The sequence below is a fragment of the Gossypium hirsutum genome, chromosome A07 (assembly GCF_007990345.1).
Source record: "Gossypium hirsutum isolate 1008001.06 chromosome A07, Gossypium_hirsutum_v2.1, whole genome shotgun sequence".
NCBI lineage: Eukaryota > Viridiplantae > Streptophyta > Magnoliopsida > Malvales > Malvaceae > Gossypium > Gossypium hirsutum.
The window spans coordinates 7,123,766-7,142,892 of record NC_053430.1 but is presented as its reverse complement, the minus strand read 5'-3'; the positions used below and the strand labels follow the sequence as shown (position 1 = coordinate 7,142,892).

Here is a 19,127-nt window from a genome sequence, read left to right as displayed (position 1 = left end):
CTCAATTTCAGCATGGTCGATGATTATGTTACCTTGATTGTCTTGGATGATATTGATGTGGTTTTTGCATCTTCTTTTAATCGTTGCTATGTTCGCGTTTCTTTCCCATTAATTATCCACTCATGCCTCCATTTTACTGCCAAAATCTTTGTTCCTGCTCTAAAACACTTTCTAACTTATTCCATAAGTCCTTTTCCAATCTTGTCATATCCTTTTCATCAATAAAGAATCTTATCATATCCTTTTCATCAATAAAGAATCACCACTAATTCCCATTATGTAGGATTTACATCAATTTAATCGATTTTAACACTAAAGAAAGAGAGAAATTGATTTCTAAAAAAACAAATTGGTTTTTGAGTAAGAATAGTTGGCTTGTCTACTTTTAGTAGGCTATGAACTCATCCATTAATAACACTTGTACAAAATAGATTTAGTATATACACTTAGCCTTCTCTATAAGAGCTACGTAGCTGTTATAACAATATTTCGCTATAACAACTAAGTTTCTAGAAGAATCGATTTTTTATATTTTATTTTAACCCTTTATAATAGTAGCATTTATAGTTATGAAGTACATTCTTTATTAAATTAGTTTTCTATAACAACATATCATCTAAATTAAATATTTATTAACCATATTTTATTAAATGAAAATAACCTTCTATGAGTGAAAATAAAGATATTAATTCAATAAACTATTAAGTTCTATAATTAAATATTCTACTATGAATTTGGAATACTATAGATTTGGCACATCATAAACTTATAAATTGATTACTTGAACTTAATAACTCATTATAAATTGATTAATTTAATTTGATAATTCATTGGTTAATTAAACTTGATAGATTTATGAATTTTATAATTAATCATGTGAAAAAATGTAAAATAAAATATTCATTAAAGGAATAATACATGCACATGTTATACTTCGTTTAATTTTGTTAGATTTGATTCCCTAATTCTTTTTTTTTAACATAATTTTCACTTTTTTTATTTAATGAAAATTCACAATATAAATTTATGGTAAGCTTACAACAATATCTCTCTATAACAGTTAAAATCTTAACAAACGAATAAGATTATTATAGAGAGTCTTGATCTTCTCATAGGGATGGGACTCCTACTTTTTCCGACGGCAACAAAATATCTTCGTCATATGTAGGCTTTTCTCAATATTTTATTATTAAGTATAGTTATAATTTTTTCACTCGATCTGTCTATTCAACAAATAAATGGAAGTTCTATCTATCAATATGCATGGTCTTAGACCATCAATAATGATTTTTTTTTCGAGTTTGGCTACTTTATTGATTCACTTACTTTTATTATGTCAATATTAAACACTACTATTGGAACTTTTTTTATTTTATTTATAGCGACAATTATATGTCTCATGATGAAGGGCATTTGAGATTTTTTGCTTGTATGAGTTTATTCAATACTTCAATGTTGGGATTAGTTATTAATTTGAATTTGATACAAATTTATATTTTTTGGGAATTAGTTGGAATGTGTTCTTATTTATTAATAGGTTTTTGGTTCATACGACTTGCTGTGGCAAATGTAACTAATTGAATAGGCGATTTTGATTTATTATTAGGAATCTTAGGTTTTTATTGGATAAAGGAAGTTTTGAATTTCAAGATTTGTTCAAAACATTTAATAACTTGATTTATAATAATGAGGTTGATTTTTTATTTATTACTTTATGTGTCTCTTTATTATTTGTCGGTGCAGTTATTAAATCTACGCAGTTTTGCCTTCATGTATGTCTACCTGATGCCATGGAGGGATTTAACTTTGTAACATTTTAATTAAATAATATTTTTATTATATTTAATATTTATTTAACATTAAATAATTATTTAAATATTTGAAAGTTCATTTAAATAAATTTATGGATTCGAACCCAATTAGTTTAATTTACATTTTCATGTGGGTGTGTTATATCACTTACCAGTCCTGTCGGCCAAAATTCCCCAGTTTTCGTGAGGATTTTTTTATTCCATAAAACATTTTATTTATTAAAGAATATAATGAGCCTCAATAATAATAACAAAATAAAATATTAAGAATGAGATCAATATAATTATTTTTTAATTTGATGTTCTAAAATTATAAATATAAAGTTAAATTTATTTAGTTTTTGCAAATATATGTTTTCTACAAACTTTATATATTAAAATAGATGAAATATAAATCTTACTAAGTGATGATTTTCACCGTAATTAAAAAATTTATATTTTTTTAAGTTAAATTATAAAATAAAAATTTAAAAGTTTTGTATACTTTCTACATATTTGAAATTTACTTTCATTTTTTTTATTTTAAAATTTTAGCATCTTTGCTTTTTCGAATTTAAATATTTAAGTTTAGCTGTTAACATTATTAAATTTTTTATAATTTTTATAAGGTGTAACGATTTTTATAGCTATTTTTCGCCTTTTTTAACTTTTAAACTTATATTTTTTTTCAAATTACTTCAAAATTAATAAAAAAAATTAACATTTATTAACTTTATTAACATAACAAACACATAGATTACCATATGTATGTCACGAAAACAATTAATCTAATCGTCAAAATGGCTCAATTTCGAACAATGGTGATCTTTGTCTATGCTATCTCTTGATCATTGAATGAAGACTTAAAGCTTCTAACCCAAGCTCAAATTAAGATAAGTCTTTCTCTGCTTTCTTTCTTTTTTTTTTTTTTTAAATTCCTTTCTGTCTCTTACTTATCTCTTCTTCTTCTTCTTTTTTCCTATTATAGGATATTCGAAAGATTTTTTTTTTTGAATGGGTATACAATTGTTTCAATTTTTTTGGTAGTGTGGTGGTGTTGGGTGGCCAATAGTAGGGTGAGAAAGATTGAGGGAAGGTCTTGAGTGGTGGGCAATGACGGAGACGATGGTGGCGGTTTGGGTTTGAAGGAAGGGGAGGAGGAAAAGATTTTTTTAAAATATTTTATATTAATAAAAAATTAATAAATAAATGTGAAAAATTGGAGGCATTAATAAAATAATTTTGACTTTCATGTTAGCAATTTTAAATCCATGTCGTTTTATACTTAGCGTCTTAGTGACTAGCCGATTAAGTTTTAGTTCAATTAGTATAAGTATTGTTGTCAATATAGGAGGACGTGAGTTCGAGTGCGCTAAAACGCATTATTCTCCTATTTATGAGTTGAGGAGGAGCTATAAATAGTTATATTTATTATGTCAAAAAGAACGGATATAATCAGAGTCTATAATGAGATTATGACTAAAAAACTGAATTAAGATACTTTAGTGATTAAATTGGAAATGCCCATAACTGAGTGACCAAAATAAAAAAAATATTAAAAATTTAGTGACTAATTAAATAGTTTACCCAAATTGACCAAAAAAAGAAATCTGCACCCAAAAATTTAAATTTAAACAATGGAAAATGGAACATTCAGATTTTGGTTGGACGAAAAAAAAGTGATACGATGGGCTACAACATAACCAAAATTAATTAACCAATGAATGTATGACACGCAAATCCATGCACTTCAGGAAAATTTATATATAATAAAGTCTCATGCGGTTTGTTTTCTTCTAGACTCTGTTTTGACTATCGTCAAGTCAAAATCAAAAAGTAAAAACCGTAAAAATAAAATTTATTTGTTCATTTATTTGATTTTTCATTATTTTTCCTAACTAAATTTATATAAAAAATTGAAAAAAATTTATTTAAACATATTACTAAGAAAAAATTTTAATATTATCAATAAGTTGATGTATTGTTTTTATTTTGATATTGACTTATATTGGTTTTGATATGTTTTAGTGTATTTTTTTTATAGTTTGTGATATTTTTAATTTAATTTTCATTTTTTTATTTTTTAATAAAATATAATAATATACATGGAATATATCTCAGTTATGTAATAAATACGTTTTATATGAATATAAATATAAATTTTATTAATTAAGTTAAATAAATGAATTTAATAATTATACTTTGTTTTTAATGTAATAAAAAAGTGAAGATAAAAAATTAAAAACTAATTTCAAATATTAATATATTGTACCAATTAAATATGAGTTGGTAAATATGTATCCATAAAACTCAAACAGGAAATTTTACTTAAGAAATATCAATTTTTTAAGCATTTAATCTAACAAGTATTGATAATATATATATTTGTTATACCTCTCTGTCACTTAGACACGTGTCAGCACTTGACTCATCTTTAATTTTATTGTTGACTTCATGTGAAGTAATGATTCAACAAACCACCCACTCCTCTCAAAAGGAGTCATCCACCAGCTTTTTAGGTATGAATAATCTCTAAGTGTGAATACAATCTTAATATGATAAGGAATCCACTTAGGCGCAACAACCTAATACTGATAGGGTCATATGATATACGATCATAATTATCCTTTACACATTTTTGCGGGATTGAACGCTTATCATGCCACATCACACTAATGGACAATTGGACCTTTCCTATAAATACCCTGATGAACGATGAAGAAGGGATCAGTTTCCCGATAACCTAAAGTTATTCTGAGCAATTTTCTTATTAATCAGTCTGTCCTATTGTCTTTGTTTCGGTTCTTAGCCTCCTTAGGGGAACTGGCCTCCTCTATACCACCATGATCTCCTCATTGTCCTTCTCCCTTAGTATACACTGTATCAACAATATTCTTATAAAATAAAGTCTCTTGTTGAGTTTATTATTATAAGTCATCTCGACATGAATCCGATCAAGGAAATTTCTTAAAAAAACATTTTTAAGAATGTAATAAATATTAATATAATGGTGTTTTTTTTCTTTTGTTATTTTTATATAAAATATTTAAATAAAAATATCCAAAAACCACAATTTAAGGAAAAATAAATCTTATTGATTGAGCCTTAGCTCAACAAACAATGTTGCTATTATAGATATTATGAGAAAGTGGATTTAAGCATGTTTTTTCTTCGATTTAAGGATTAAAGAGGGGTTATAAATAGAAGTAGACATAATTAACTCAAAAAATATAGTAAAAGTATTATGGAGGCCTTTATACTAATAATCAAATTACATTTTGTTCATTTTACTAAAAAGTGGGCAAATCAATCACTATATGTTATATCAAAGAGCAAACTTATTCTTCTGTTAAAATTTCTATTCATTTTTATTGATCTAATATACAATAACTAATATACCCCTTTTTTGAGTAAAGAGGACAAAACACAATTTGTCACTTAATACAAGAGTCTCCATGATACTTTTACCTCAAAAAATACTACACCAATTGGGTCAATATACACGGAGATACCTGAACTTGGCAACTTGTACCTATTTGGTACCTAAACTTTTGTTTGGGCTTAATTGGTGCTTAAACTTGGAAACTATAAGCCAACTTGGTGCTTTTTTAGGCACATGACTAACACTGTTAGAATACACTAACCTGACATAGATTGGTATAGTATGACAATACATGGTGGCCTCACATTTTAACAAGTGCCAAATCTTTTAAATAAAAAATTAAATTTTATTTAAAAATTTTGTCACATGTCCATATTAGCTTTTTTTAATAATGTTAGTCAGGTATCTAAAAAAGGTACCAAATTAATTGATGGTTTTCAAGTTTAGGTACTAGTTAAATCCAAAAAGAAGTTTAGGTATCAAGTAGGTGCAAGTTGCCAAGTTAAGATATTTCCATATATATATATTAACCCTCACCAATTTATTTATCAAATAAATTTTTTATAAATATATTCTTAATATAAGGGTTTATATATCAAAAAGGCTATTAAGAAAATGCAAAAAAAATCAAATAATCCACTATATTAAATTTGCACCCAATTAAGCATTTGCCCTTAACTAAAATAATAAATTAAGCCACTCCATTAAAGGTTTCCATGTTGACCATTAACAAAATTGACGAGCCAATTAGATGATGACACATGGTAGTGTTTGGTTTAATCTAATATTTTATCATAAAATTATTAAAAAATTATAAAAATAAGAAAAAAATATAAACACTTATAAATATTATAAAATACAAAAAACAAATAAATTATTATAAATTACAAAAAAATAAAAAATAAAATTTATTTAAAATATTTAAATTTTTATAAAAAATTAAAAATTATAAAAAATTATAAAAAAAAATCATAAAAACTTGAATTGAATTGAATCAATCAGTTGGACTGATTAGCCCGGAATCAGCAATGGTACCAGTTCGGAGAAAGTCATTTGACTGGTTGACTTGGAACTAGGTAAATGAAGTTTTTATTATTTTAATATTTTTTATCAAACCAAAATTTCATTATCCAACTATAGCATATGTCAAAATATTCTGTCCCGGGTTTTTAGAGACCACCGATCAGGTCGTCAATTTTCTAGTTCGACTAGTTCGTCTAGTTCAATTAAATAAAATATTAAAAAATAAAAAATCAGTTCAACCATCCGGTTCTCAAGTTAACGATCTAATGTCTTTTTTTTTCGAATTGATACTCTTGTCGATTTTGGTCTAACTGGTCCAACCGACTGATCTGGTCCAGTTCAAATTTTTATGATTTTTTTAATAATTTTTATAAGTTTATATCATTTTAAATATTTTTATTTTTTATAGAATTTTTAATATGTTTTTATAAAATTTTAAATATTTTAAGCATATTTTATTAATTTTATAAAAAATATAATCTATTAAAGATTATTATATTATTTATGGGCAAAGCCAGGAAAAAAATTTAGGGGCAAAATTAAATTTTCTATATATTTACAATTTTTAAAGAATTAAATAAAAAATTTATCATTTTTAAAGGGTTAATGTATAATTTTATTTTTATTAATTTAAAATTTTTAAAAATTTAAAGGGTAAAAATAATAAAATTTCTATTTTAGAACTAGCCCCGTAAATTCACCTCTATATTATTATAATATTTTATATTTTTATAAGTTTATATTTATTTTAGCATTTTTTTAATATTTAATATTTTTTTATATTTTTGATTTTTAATAATTCTTTAAGATTTTTTAATCATTTTTTATGAAAAAATATTATAGAAGTTATCTTGTGTTATTATTTAATTGGTATGTCAATTTATTTTAATAAATTTTAACAATTAGTGTGATCAATGACAGAAACCATTAACGAAGGGACTTAATTGATTATTTAATTAATAAAAAATAAATTTAATTAAAAGATTTATTATTATTATTATTTTTTGACATAGAAGCCTAAAATATAATTTCTTTCACATAATCTACCTATTAATGGAAAGTTTAATCAGCTCACACAGCCCCCCAAAATTTATTGTTAGATTATCCGGAATAATAAAATAAAATAAAAGAGACAGTGGTAGGAAAGTAAATAAAATAAAAATGGCTGTCATTTTCATAACTTTCTTCCAAACCCAGAATAAAACCCATCCAATTCCCCCATAGTTTGTCTCTGCCCCTTCCTCTGTTATTCATAAAATAAACATTTTAATATTTTTCACTCTTTTACTCTGTAATTTGCTAAAGAGAAAAAAAAAAAGCAGAGGAAAAGAAAAGCAAAGAAAACCCAAATTTCAGAGTATAAAAATAAAGAAAATGGAAGCTTAGAAGAATCTTCAAAACTTTTTTTGTTTTTTTTTCTGAGCTCTTTTTACAATATGAACCTTTTTCAATGATTACCCAAACCTTACCCACAATTTTTGTTCATGGCTTGTTCAAGTCACCATTCATTGGAGCAAAGTCAAGAAGCGTTTTCATGGCTGAAATCCATGCCTTTAGCTCCAGAGTACAGGCCTACTTTAGCAGAGTTTCAAGATCCAATTGCATACATTTTCAAGATCGAAAAAGAGGCTTCCCAGTATGGAATCTGCAAAATCATACCGCCAGTACCACCTGCTTCTAAAAAGACAGCAATTGGGAACCTCAATCGTTCCCTTTTGGCTCGTGCTGAAGCTAATGCAAGCTCCGATTTGAAGCCAACACCCACATTCACTACTCGTCAACAACAGATCGGGTTTTGCCCCAGAAAGCCCCGACCTGTTCAGAAACCGGTATGGCAAAGTGGGGAGTACTATACTTTCCAAGAATTCGAAGCTAAAGCCAAAAGTTTCGAAAGGAATTACTTGAAAAAATACAGCAAGAAGGGTACCCTTTCAGCTTTAGAAGTTGAAACCCTTTTTTGGAAAGCAACGGTTGATAAACCTGCCATGGTTGAGTATGCTAATGACATGCCTGGTTCAGCTTTTGTGCCATTGAACCCAAAGAAGAGTAGTGGAGGAGGGAGGGAAGCAGGGGAAGGGGCTACAGTAGGAGAAACACCTTGGAATATGAGAGCTGTTTCGAGGGCTAAAGGGTCATTGTTAAGGTTCATGAAGGAGGAGATTCCGGGGGTTACTTCCCCTATGGTGTACATTGCAATGTTGTTCAGTTGGTTCGCTTGGCATGTTGAGGATCATGACTTGCATAGCTTGAATTATTTGCATATGGGTGCAGGGAAGACTTGGTATGGTGTGCCGAGGGACGCTGCGGTTGCTTTTGAGGAGGTCGTCAGGCTTGATGGCTATGGAGGAGAGTTCAATCCTCTTGGTGAGTTATAGTGAACTATTGATTGTGTTTCCTCTGTTTTTTAGCTAGCTATATGTGAAATATTTTGTATGGACTCTGCATGTGTAAGTAATACTTCATTTAAGATTAACCCATTGGTGTGATCGACTTGTTTGAGCAAATCAAAACCTTAAAAGACTAGGACCAGCTGGTGCTTGAAATTGACTTCTTCTTGAATGGTGTCAATGGCGCCTATAAGAGGTTTTAATTATTTGTTAGCACTATGTGTCAATGGAGGGGAGTTCAGTCCTCTTGGCGAGTTTAGTGAATTATTAATCGTGTTTTCTCTGTTTCTTCACTAGCTGCGTGTGAAACACTTGGTGTTGGCTCTGTATATGTAAGTAGTAACCCATATAGGATTAACCCATTGGTGTGATTGACCAGTTTGAGCAAAGGAAAAACTTAGTAGACTAGGACCACTAGGTGCTTGAATTTGACTTATTCTTGAATGGTGTCCATGGCACCTTTTAAGGGGTTTTAATTATCGGTTAGCATTTTGTGTCAATGGAGGGGAGTTCAATCCTCTTGGTGAGTTTGGTGAACTATTAATTGTGTTTCCTCTGTTTCTCTGCTAGTTATGTGTGAAATACTGTGTTGACTCTGCATGTGTAAGTAGTCCATGTAGGATAATTTGGCATTTTGGTGTGATTGACTAGTTTGACCAATGGAAGAATTAACCTAGTAGACTATGTGCTCCAATTTGACTTCTTGTTGAGAAGTGTCAATGGAGATTTTTAAGGGGTTTTAATTATGGATTAGTGTTGTGTCAATGGAGGGGAGTTCAATCATCTTGGTGAGTTCAGTGAACTGTTAATTGTGTTTCCCCTGTTTCTTCACTAACTAAATGGGAAATTCTTTCTGTTGACTATGCATACGGAAGTAGTAGCTTGTCTGGGATATGTTGATGAGATTGACTAGTTTGAGCAAAGGAAGACTTAACTTAATAGACTAGGTGCTCAGATTTGACTTCTTGTTGAGCAGTCTCAATGGAGGTTTTTAAGGGTTTTAACTATCTGTTAGCGCTGTGTGTCAATTGGAGGGGAGTTCAATCCTCTTGGTGAGTTTTGTGAACTAGTTTTCTTTTGTTTCTTTGCTAACTATATGTGAAATACTTTGTGTTGACTCTGCATATGTAAGTTGTAGCCCATGTAGGATGACATTGGTGAGATTGACTAGTTTGAGTGAGGGAAGAATTTGACCTTATAGACTAAGTGCTCAAATTTGACTTCATGTTGAGCGGTGTCAATGGGGCTTTTTAAGGGGTTTTATTATGGCTTTGCGTTGTGTGTTAATGGAGGGGAGTTCAATCTTCTCGGTGAGTTTAGTGAACTGCTAATTGTGTTTCCTCTGTTTCTTCCCTAACTGAATGGGAAATACTTTCTGTTGACTTTGCATTTGGTCGTAGCTGCTTATATAGGATGCTTTGATGAGATTGACTAGTTTGAGAAAAGGAAGAATTAACTCAATAGACTGGATGCTCAAATTTGACTTATTGTTGAACAGTGTCAAAGGAGCCTTTTAAGGGGGTTTTTGATATCAGTTAGCATTGTGTGTCAATTGGAGGAGAGTTCAATCCTCTTGGTGAGTTCTGTGAACTAGTAATCGTGTTTCCTTTGTTTCTTTGCTAACTATATGTGAAATACTTTGTTGACTCTGCATATTTAAGTTGTAGCCCATGTAGGATAACATTGTTGAGATTGACTAGTTTGAGCAAAGGAAGAATTGACTTTAGAGACTAGGTGCTTGAATTTGACTTCTTGTTCAACGGTGTCAATGGAGCCTTTTAAGGGGTTTTAGTTATCGGTTAGCGTCGTGTGTCAATGGAGGGGAGTTAAATCTCTTGGTGAGTTTAGTAAACTATTAATTGTGTTTCCTCTGTTTCTTTGCTTGTGAAATACTGTGTTGACTCTGCATATGTAACTATTAGCCATATGGATAACATCGGTGAGATTGACTGGTTTGAGCGATGGAAGAATTAACTTGATAGACTAGGTGCTCGTGTTTGACTTCTTCCTGAATGGTGTCAATGGGGCCTTTTAAGGGGCTTTAGTTATCGGTTAGCTGTGTTTAGTGAGGCTATGCTGTTACACATGTATACTGTTTTTGTTAGATTGAATCTACATTCTATGGTATAATTTTCATTGTGTTATGTTATGTATAACCACGAGTCAACATTTACTCTTCAATTTCTGTTAATTTAAGTGTTGGGTTTTAGGATTTTAGGTTTCTAGATCGCTTGACTCATCAATATCATCCATGAAATTTTTTTCTTATATTTAATGTAGATTGTGCTTATGCAAGTATTTCGTATTATTCTTATCCTTTTATATCCTTTAATGTAGTGTGGCTTATGATTAGAATGGTACTAATTGACTTTCTAGTGTATCAATGGTTTTTGAATTGCCATTTTGGATAAATTTAATTTTATTCCATGAAATTTCTTTGTGATGTTCTGGTTTAACTAGAAAAGCAATTGGATCTCTCATATTTAAGTGATGGTGTTGATATTGTATCTTTTTCCAAATATTTCAATTCATTTTACTCTGATTTTTCATGTATTAGTTACCTTTTCTACACTCGGTGAGAAGACCACAGTGATGTCTCCTGAAGTATTTCTTCATGCCGGTATACCATGCTGCAGGTAAGTTTACCTCATATTCTTTTGCACTCTCGAGTGATCTTAGGTTCAATAAAAATCCTAAATTACCACTTATGATCTTTTACATTGCACATTTCTTGTCTTGCTTTTCATTTTTCTTTTGTGCTATAAGTATTTTAATACTATTTTTGGTTCTTTTAATTAAACTTATGGCCCATCCATTTCTCCTTTTTTTAGCAAAGATGATATATTGAGAAGTTTCTTTGAAATTCTTTAAACTTCTATTTATTATCATAGTGTCATCGTGAGGAATGGTTATCTATCACTTTCTGACATTAACAGTATTCTGAAATCAGGTTAGTGCAAAATGCTGGGGAATTTGTTGTCACTTTCCCGAGAGCTTATCATTCAGGGTTCAGTCATGGTGAGATTCCTTCCAATTACTATTAGTTATGATTTTAGGAGGGCGCTAATTTCATCCATATGTTTTTTGCCATTAGGTTTTAACTTTGGCGAGGCGGCTAATATTGCAACTCCGGAATGGTTGAGAGTGGCCAGAGATGCTGCTATTCGAAGAGCTTCAATCAATTACCCTCCGATGGTCTCTCATTTCCAGTTACTTTACGATCTTGCACTTGAATTATGTTCAAGGTATGACTCATGTGTCTGGTAAAAAAGCAGTATCTTCCTTCTCTATCAAATGTGGCTGGAACTCTTGTAGTTTGCTGCTCTTACTGTGAATGTTAGCGCAACTCATTTGAATATGCATATGAAATTTAATCGAGTAATTACTCATTTCTTGCCGTTAGTTGTGACCGGGATTTGTTGCCTTTTTTCAATGTTTTTTCCTGCTCCTTTGTTGCTTTTACTTGGTCTCGAATGCCAGAGATAGGTATCTTTGACTTTTTGCTAGTTTTTCCTAGCAATACGTAGACAGTCACAATGTCATGCCATTATGTCATATATGTGGTCAACGTTGGTACATTAGATTTAACTATGCTGCTCATACTCACTTTTCTTGAAGAATCTGTGTCCAATATATGGATATGGGGATATGACATCCTCCAAATACATGGAGAAACTTGGCAAAATCAAACGATACCCATATCCAATACACTCAAGTCTGAGTAACTTAGCATTAGAATTCTGAAGAGTCTAAGAAACATATCCCTTTAGTTTTTATTTCTTGTTGCTTTGAAGTTAATGACTGGACATTGTAAAGGGAAAAAAAATCTGTGAATATCTATTGGAAAGCTCAAATTTTATACCCAAAGTTGCTTGTAGGATGCTTGAAGTACAATAAATTAAAGAGCAATAACTTATATTATGCACCTTTTCCTTATTCTTGTTAAGTTTGTCTTTGCAGGATACCTATGAGCATCAGTGCTAAACCTAAGAGTTCTCGACTAAAGGATAAGAGAAAAAACGAAGGAGAAAACTTGGTTAAAGAATTATTTGTGCAGAATCTAATACAGAACAATAACTTACTTCATATTCTCGGAAAAGGATCTTCAGTGGTATTACTTCCCAAAAGTTCATCTGACATTTCTCTTTGTTCTGATTTACGATGCCAATCAAGAATAAACCCAAGGATGTCACTCAGTTTATACAAGGATATAATCAAATCATCAAAAGATGTAGGTTCTGATGAGACCGTCATAGGTGGGAATGAAGAAATCAAGGGAATAAAAGGTTTCTATTCAGTGAAAGGAAATTTTGCTTCTATGTATGAAGGTAACCAAGATTCTTCATTTAGTGGAAATGATTATTCATGTAGATTTCCATCGCAGACTTCGAACACAATCAGGGAAAGAGACAGTGCCATTCTAGGTGATGCATTGCCCGATCAGAGGCTGTTTTCATGCGTCACATGCGGAATATTGTGCTTTGCTTGTGTTGCTGTTCTTCAGCCAACCGATCAAGCGGCTAGATACCTCATGTCAGCTGATTGTAGCTTTTTTAATGATTGGACCGTTGGTTCTGGAGTAACCCATGATGGGTTCAATGCTGCTCATGGGGATGCAATCACTTCCGAGCAAAATCCTTGTTCAAGTAGGTTAAATATGGAAACTTTCTCTTATTAGCCGACCTTCATGTGATTTACATGCTAGTGGAAGTAAATATATTTTTACATATATATATTTATTGTTTTGTTTAACGTTTTACTTGTGCTTGACGAACAATAGCTTTGTCTTTATGATGCATATAAGCAGTCTGGTAAGTAGACTATCTTCGAATTTGGCTGAAGGCCATTGGCTTCGTACAAGATGTCATATTTAACGAGTGATAGGGATGATAACTCAAATATGTTAATTCGAATTGATGCTTCTGTTTTATGATACTCTCATGGCAATTGGCTTTTGTTTGGGGCCAGTGAAATGAACAGTTGCTCATATACTTACATCTGAATAGAATGTGATAGCTTTCATGTTTGAGTTAAACCATGTATACTGTATGATATCTTGATCGATCATATGCTTATCTATAGATGAGGATTCTTATCCGAGCTTCTGGAATTAATATTTTATTTGCTCTGGAAACATCATTAGCCCTTTTTTTTTTTTTCTTTCTATTACAGGGAGAATGAATAAAAGTGCTCCAAATTCTTTATATGATGTCTCTGTTCAGCCTGTTGACTCCAAGTTTCGGATGGGAGATCAGAGCACCCAGGTGCTGGAAGATACTGAAAAACGGGGAGAGAGTTCTGCTCTTGGTCTATTGGCTTCAACATATGGAAATTCATCTGATTCTGAAGAAGATCGTCCTGAACCAAATGCTACCATCTTTCATGATGAGACAAATCCCACAAATGTTTCACCAGAAAGGAAAATTCAGTATACTGATTCCGGTTTTTCTCCTAGTGAGGTGAACACAAGTCGTAATCCTTCATTATCAAGGCTCAATTCTGAGGAGGAATCTCCATTTGACATCAAGAATGGGAGCCCTGAAACATTTGACCCTGATCTTGAGTTTAAAACTGATAATCTTATTTTAAGAAGATCCAATGGTTTGGAGGATAAGTTTAGAGATCCAATGACATCATCACATGTTAATCCGAATTACTCTCGAGCTGCTCATGGCATAGAGAAAATGAGGTTTAGCATGGCTGTCTTACCAATGGAGAATGTGGATATTCCATGTGTTCAAAGGACAGACGAAGATTCTTCTCGAATGCATGTCTTCTGTCTTGAGCATGCTGTAGAAGTAGAACAGCAACTTCGCCAAATCGGAGGAGTGCAAGTATTTCTCCTTTGTCATCCAGGTACATTCTGGCCTGGGAAAATGAATAAACATTAACTGTTTTAGGTTCTTTTCTTTTCCATCTTTAACAACTATATTATCTATGAAACAATGCAGAGTATCCAAGAATAGAAGCAGAAGCAAAGTTGGTAGCTGAAGAACTTGGAATTGATTATCCTTGGAATGACATCTTATTCGGGGATGCTACTAAGGATGACAAAGAACGGATCCAGTCAGCTCTTGATAGTGAGGATTCTATACCTGGGAATGGGGACTGGGCAGTAAAGCTTGGTATAAACCTATTTTATAGTGCCAATCTCAGCCGTTCTACGTTGTACAGTAAACAGATGCCATACAATTGGATTATATACAGTGCATTTGGTCGAAATTCTTCTGATAGCTCTCCGAAAAAGTTGAATGTGTACGGGAGGAGGTCAGGCAAGCCGAGAAAAGTAGTGGCGGGAAAATGGTGTGGTAAAGTTTGGATGTCAAATCAGGTTCATCCCTTTTTAGCTCAAAGGGATCCTGAGGAACAAGAGCAAGAAAGAAGCTTCCATGCTCGGGCAATTTCAGATGAAAATGTTGAGAGGAAACCGGAAAATGTTCTGAAAGCTGAAACAATGAAGGTGGTTAATAGAAAGAGAAAATCGAGGGCAGAGATCACACTGAACAAGAAAGTGAAACGTGTTGAGTCAGAGGGTGCAGTTTTGGATGATTCATTGGATGGTAGTTCTCTTAGACAGCAACAGATAGTTTTCAGAGGCAAGAAACCTAGACTGGTCGAGAAAGAAGAGACAGTTTCATGTGATTTGCTCGAGGATGATTCTCTTCTGCGTCACTGGAATCTCTCAAGAAATAGAAGGGCTAAATTTATTGAAAGAGAGAATGCAGAATCAGAGGATGCAGAAGAAGATTTTACCCATCAGCAGCAACGGAGCAATCTCAGAGGCAGGCATAACAAATATATCGAAGAAGATGATGAAGTTTCCGGTGATTTACTCAATGAAAGTTCTCTTAAGCAGTATAGGAGAACTCCTAGAAGCTTGCAGGCCAAATTTTCGGATGGAGAAAATGGTGTATCTGATGATGAACAAGAGGAAATTTCACATAAGCTGCATCGGAGGATTCCAAGAGGCAAGCAAATCAAGTCATCCAAGAGGAACACAGCTGTCTCGGATGATTCCCTTAAGCAGTATAGAAGAATGCGTAAAGGCAAACAAACAAAGTTTTTCGAGAGAGATGATGCAATGTCAGATTATGCATCAGACGATGATTCTCAGTATCAGATTAGGAGGATTCCTAGAGGTAAGCAAATGAAGTGCATGGAAAGAGATGATGCCTTTTCGGATGATTCAGTAGAGGATAATTCTCAACAGCAGCATCAGAGGATTCTTAGCAGCAAAGCGGCCAAGTTTACTGAAAGGAGGAGGGTTCATAGAAGTCAGCTAACTGAGTTTATTGAGATGGAAGATGCAGTTTCATCTGATTCTCCAGATGACAACAGTTCTCTTAGGCAGCCTCGGAGGATTCCGAGAAGTAAGCAACCTGAAATTCTTGAGAGGGAAGATGCAATTTCAGATGATTCGTTGGATGGTTCTCATCAATCAAATAGGAGCCTTAGAAACCGAAAAAAGAAAGGCCCGACACTATGTCAAATGAAGCAAGAAACTGCTCAGAATGTAAAACAAGTGAAACATCGGTCAACGGAACAGGTTATCTCTCAGCAAGTGAAACAAGAGACTCCTCAGAATTGGAACACCAAAATTAAGCAAACTGCCAGACACTGCAGTTCATCATCTGATGAAGATGAGATAGAAGAAGGTGGACCGAGCACACGCCTAAGGAAAAGAACCCGAAAGCCACCGAAACGGCCGGAAACAAAACCAAAAGAGAAGAAGCAAGCCGGTAAGAAGAAAGTGAAGAATGCTTTGAATTCGAAAACCTTATCTGGTCAAAACTCTGCAAAAGTAAGAGACGAAGAAGTGGAATATCAGTGTGACATGGAAGGCTGTTCAATGAGTTTTGGCTCGAAACAAGCTCTGCTCCTGCACAAAAGGAACATTTGTCCAGTCAAAGGGTGCGGGAAGAAGTTCTTCTCCCACAAATATCTGGTTCAGCATCGTCGAGTTCATTTAGATGACCGACCTCTTAAATGCCCATGGAAGGGCTGTAAGATGACATTCAAGTGGGCATGGGCTCGAACCGAACATATCAGGGTTCACACAGGTGCTCGCCCTTACGTATGCGGTGAGGAAGGCTGTGGCCAGACATTTCGTTTTGTGTCGGATTTCAGTCGTCATAAACGGAAAACTGGGCACTCTGGGAAGAAAGGTAGCTGATAAATTTAGAAGGAAGGGAAAACTGTAATTTTAACATTGTAATGAACCTGTTATTGAATGGTAGGCTAGGGTTAGGATTTCACCATTGTTGTCATTCAGGAAACTGTTAATTATGTTCTGTCTTGGGATTTCATTAAGCCCCATTCATTTACTCTCAAATTAGAGCAATTGGTTGGATCTTGAGTCAGATTATTGCCCCTTCATTTCTGATTTAATTATTACATTCTAATTTTAGGGCTTGATTTGCAATTTGATTTACTTGTGGTTTATTATTATTATTATTATTAGGAATGAGACTTTGGCAAAGCTGGCAGAGACAGATGCTTTGGTTTTGAGTTTTCATGTTTGAGATTATTATGCAAGGTTTTTGAATTTGATCATATACTATTGTTATTAGTTTGGTTAAAGTACCTAAGAGCCTTTGTATTGTAGGGGTTTGATTAAATTAGTCTCTATTATTAAATGAATTAATTTAGTCTTTATATTATTAAAAAAAATCAAATAAATGTAAATTATCATAAATTTAACATTTATTGTATACAAAATCTCATTATTTTTTTAATTGCTGTTTAAATGTAGACAAAGATTTCATTTACAAAGCGATAAAAACTTCAAAAATATTAACTTTATTAATGGTAAGTTATATTTTTCTCAAATCATAAATGTTAACTTCATTTTAATTTGGTCTTATTTGATTCTTTTTAATAGTAAAACTAAATCGATCCATTTAATAATAGAAGATTTAATTTGACTAGGTTCCTATAATAGGACCTCTCAAGTCGATCTTAATTTGTAATTCTCTTTTAAAAAGAAAAGGTTTGATTTGAAAGTTGACAAATTTAATTGGTGACACGACGACAAGGCCTTATATATTATTATCTTTGTTTTATATTTTTAATAATGTCTATGTTTGAGATTCATGATTCACTCTTCTAACAACGTTATCTTTAAAGTTTAAATTTGCATTCTTTAAATTGCTAAGGTATGTATTGGTTCCTCAAGAACAAGTGTTGATTCATGCCTCTTTAGTTTGTTTTGTGGCTGACTTGCAATGTATGGATATCAAACCCCTAGTGTAACACCCCTATATCCATCCTTATACCGATTCGATCGTTGGGTCAAGATATCGGGATGCTACATTTGTTGCTGAAGCAACGATAGTCAAATTTAATTGGTTCTGAATACTTATTTAATAAATTTGATCAATTTAAGCTTTTGATATGCCTTAATATCATTTCCGAATCTTATATGGGTTTATTGCAGCCTTAAAAAAAGTATAAAGAGGAATAAGGACTAAAGTGAAAGATTCTCAAAATTTCGGGGTGACATCGGGGGTTCCTCATCACGACATCTAGTCATGACGTCACACACTGACTTATGTCGTTGCAACATGGTTCCTCTGTCGTCGCGATGTGAATACTATTTCACATGTCTTACCATATTTCAAGTTTTTAATATCCAAGTCCTTTAAAGCTCAAAAGTCAATCAATTCAATTCATTTCACATATTATTCATATTTACCCATTTATAATCTCAAATCCACGTAATAAAACACGATATTCAATCAAAAATAGTAAAACTATTAAAAATGAACACAATTAGCACCTTAATTCATTAGGACTACTTTAATTCATTTTATAATCATCACTCACTTAGCACATTAACAATATATTTGAACTTCTCTTATGTACTAGCAAATCCATTATTTACAGCAACTTCTTAGCAAAACCACTTTTCTATCATTTTTTCCTCCTCCTCCTCCTCCTCCTCTCCATTCTACTTCCTTAATGTTTATATATATATATGAATATTTGGTTTTTAACATATCGTGCTAATATGAAACATTAATTAAGGTTTTTGTAGTTACACACATACTCTTATCAAGGCTGTCCATTTGAGTGACAGTCACTAATTTATTTATTTCTTGGCCTATAGAATTTGAAATTAAGACCCGCTTATTGTGTTTGAAACTAAACTCAATGAGATTTATACCATAAAAATTTCAGAATTTCTACTTAATTCAATTAATACAATTTTTTCTTTAAATATTTCCCTGTTCTACTGCTAGGCAGCTCTATCCCTTATTCACTAAAAATTAAATATCTTTCGGTACAAGTCTCATATTACGTTTCCGTTTGTTTTTCTTGAAAATATATTCATTAATATTTTATTCATATAAATTTCATATCCTAAATATTTTTTTTACAATTTATAATAATTTTTCAAAATTATAACAAGGGAACCTAAAATCATTCTGATATTGTCTCACAAAATTTATTACATCTATTAATCTACAATTTCATTGCTTACAAATTTTATACTATGAAAAACTAGGCTCGGTAATATTTAATTTAATATTTTATTCAACCTCT

At 31.9% G+C, this 19,127-nt stretch overlaps 1 protein-coding gene across 2 annotated transcripts; it reads left to right on the top strand.

Moving 5' to 3' along the window:
* Positions 1-7,320: 7,320 nt before the first annotated feature.
* On the top strand, positions 7,321-16,942 carry LOC121232065 (lysine-specific demethylase JMJ705). Of its 2 annotated transcripts, none has more exons than XM_041117438.1 (7): positions 7,321-8,559; positions 11,140-11,218; positions 11,533-11,600; positions 11,677-11,827; positions 12,543-13,228; positions 13,755-14,438; positions 14,534-16,942. In XM_041117438.1, exons 1-7 carry the CDS (start codon positions 7,680-7,682, stop codon positions 16,753-16,755), a joined length of 4,770 nt encoding a protein of 1,589 aa, XP_040973372.1. In that variant the 5' UTR covers positions 7,321-7,679; the 3' UTR covers positions 16,756-16,942. The 2 variants fall into 2 exon arrangements, with proteins under 2 accessions (XP_040973372.1, XP_040973373.1); XM_041117439.1 differs by lacking the exon at positions 7,321-8,559 and adding an exon at positions 10,121-10,158.
* Positions 16,943-19,127: the final 2,185 nt, after the last annotated feature.

Coding starts and splice junctions, on each gene's coding strand:
- LOC121232065 (XM_041117438.1), top strand. CDS start 7,680: ATGGCTTGTTCAAGTCACCATTCATTGGAGCAAAGTCAAGAAGCGTTT. Junction 11,219..11,532: donor GCCGGTATACCATGCTGCAG/GTAAGTTTACCT, acceptor TTCTGAAATCAG/GTTAGTGCAAAATGCTGGGG. Junction 14,439..14,533: donor ATTTCTCCTTTGTCATCCAG/GTACATTCTGGC, acceptor GAAACAATGCAG/AGTATCCAAGAATAGAAGCA.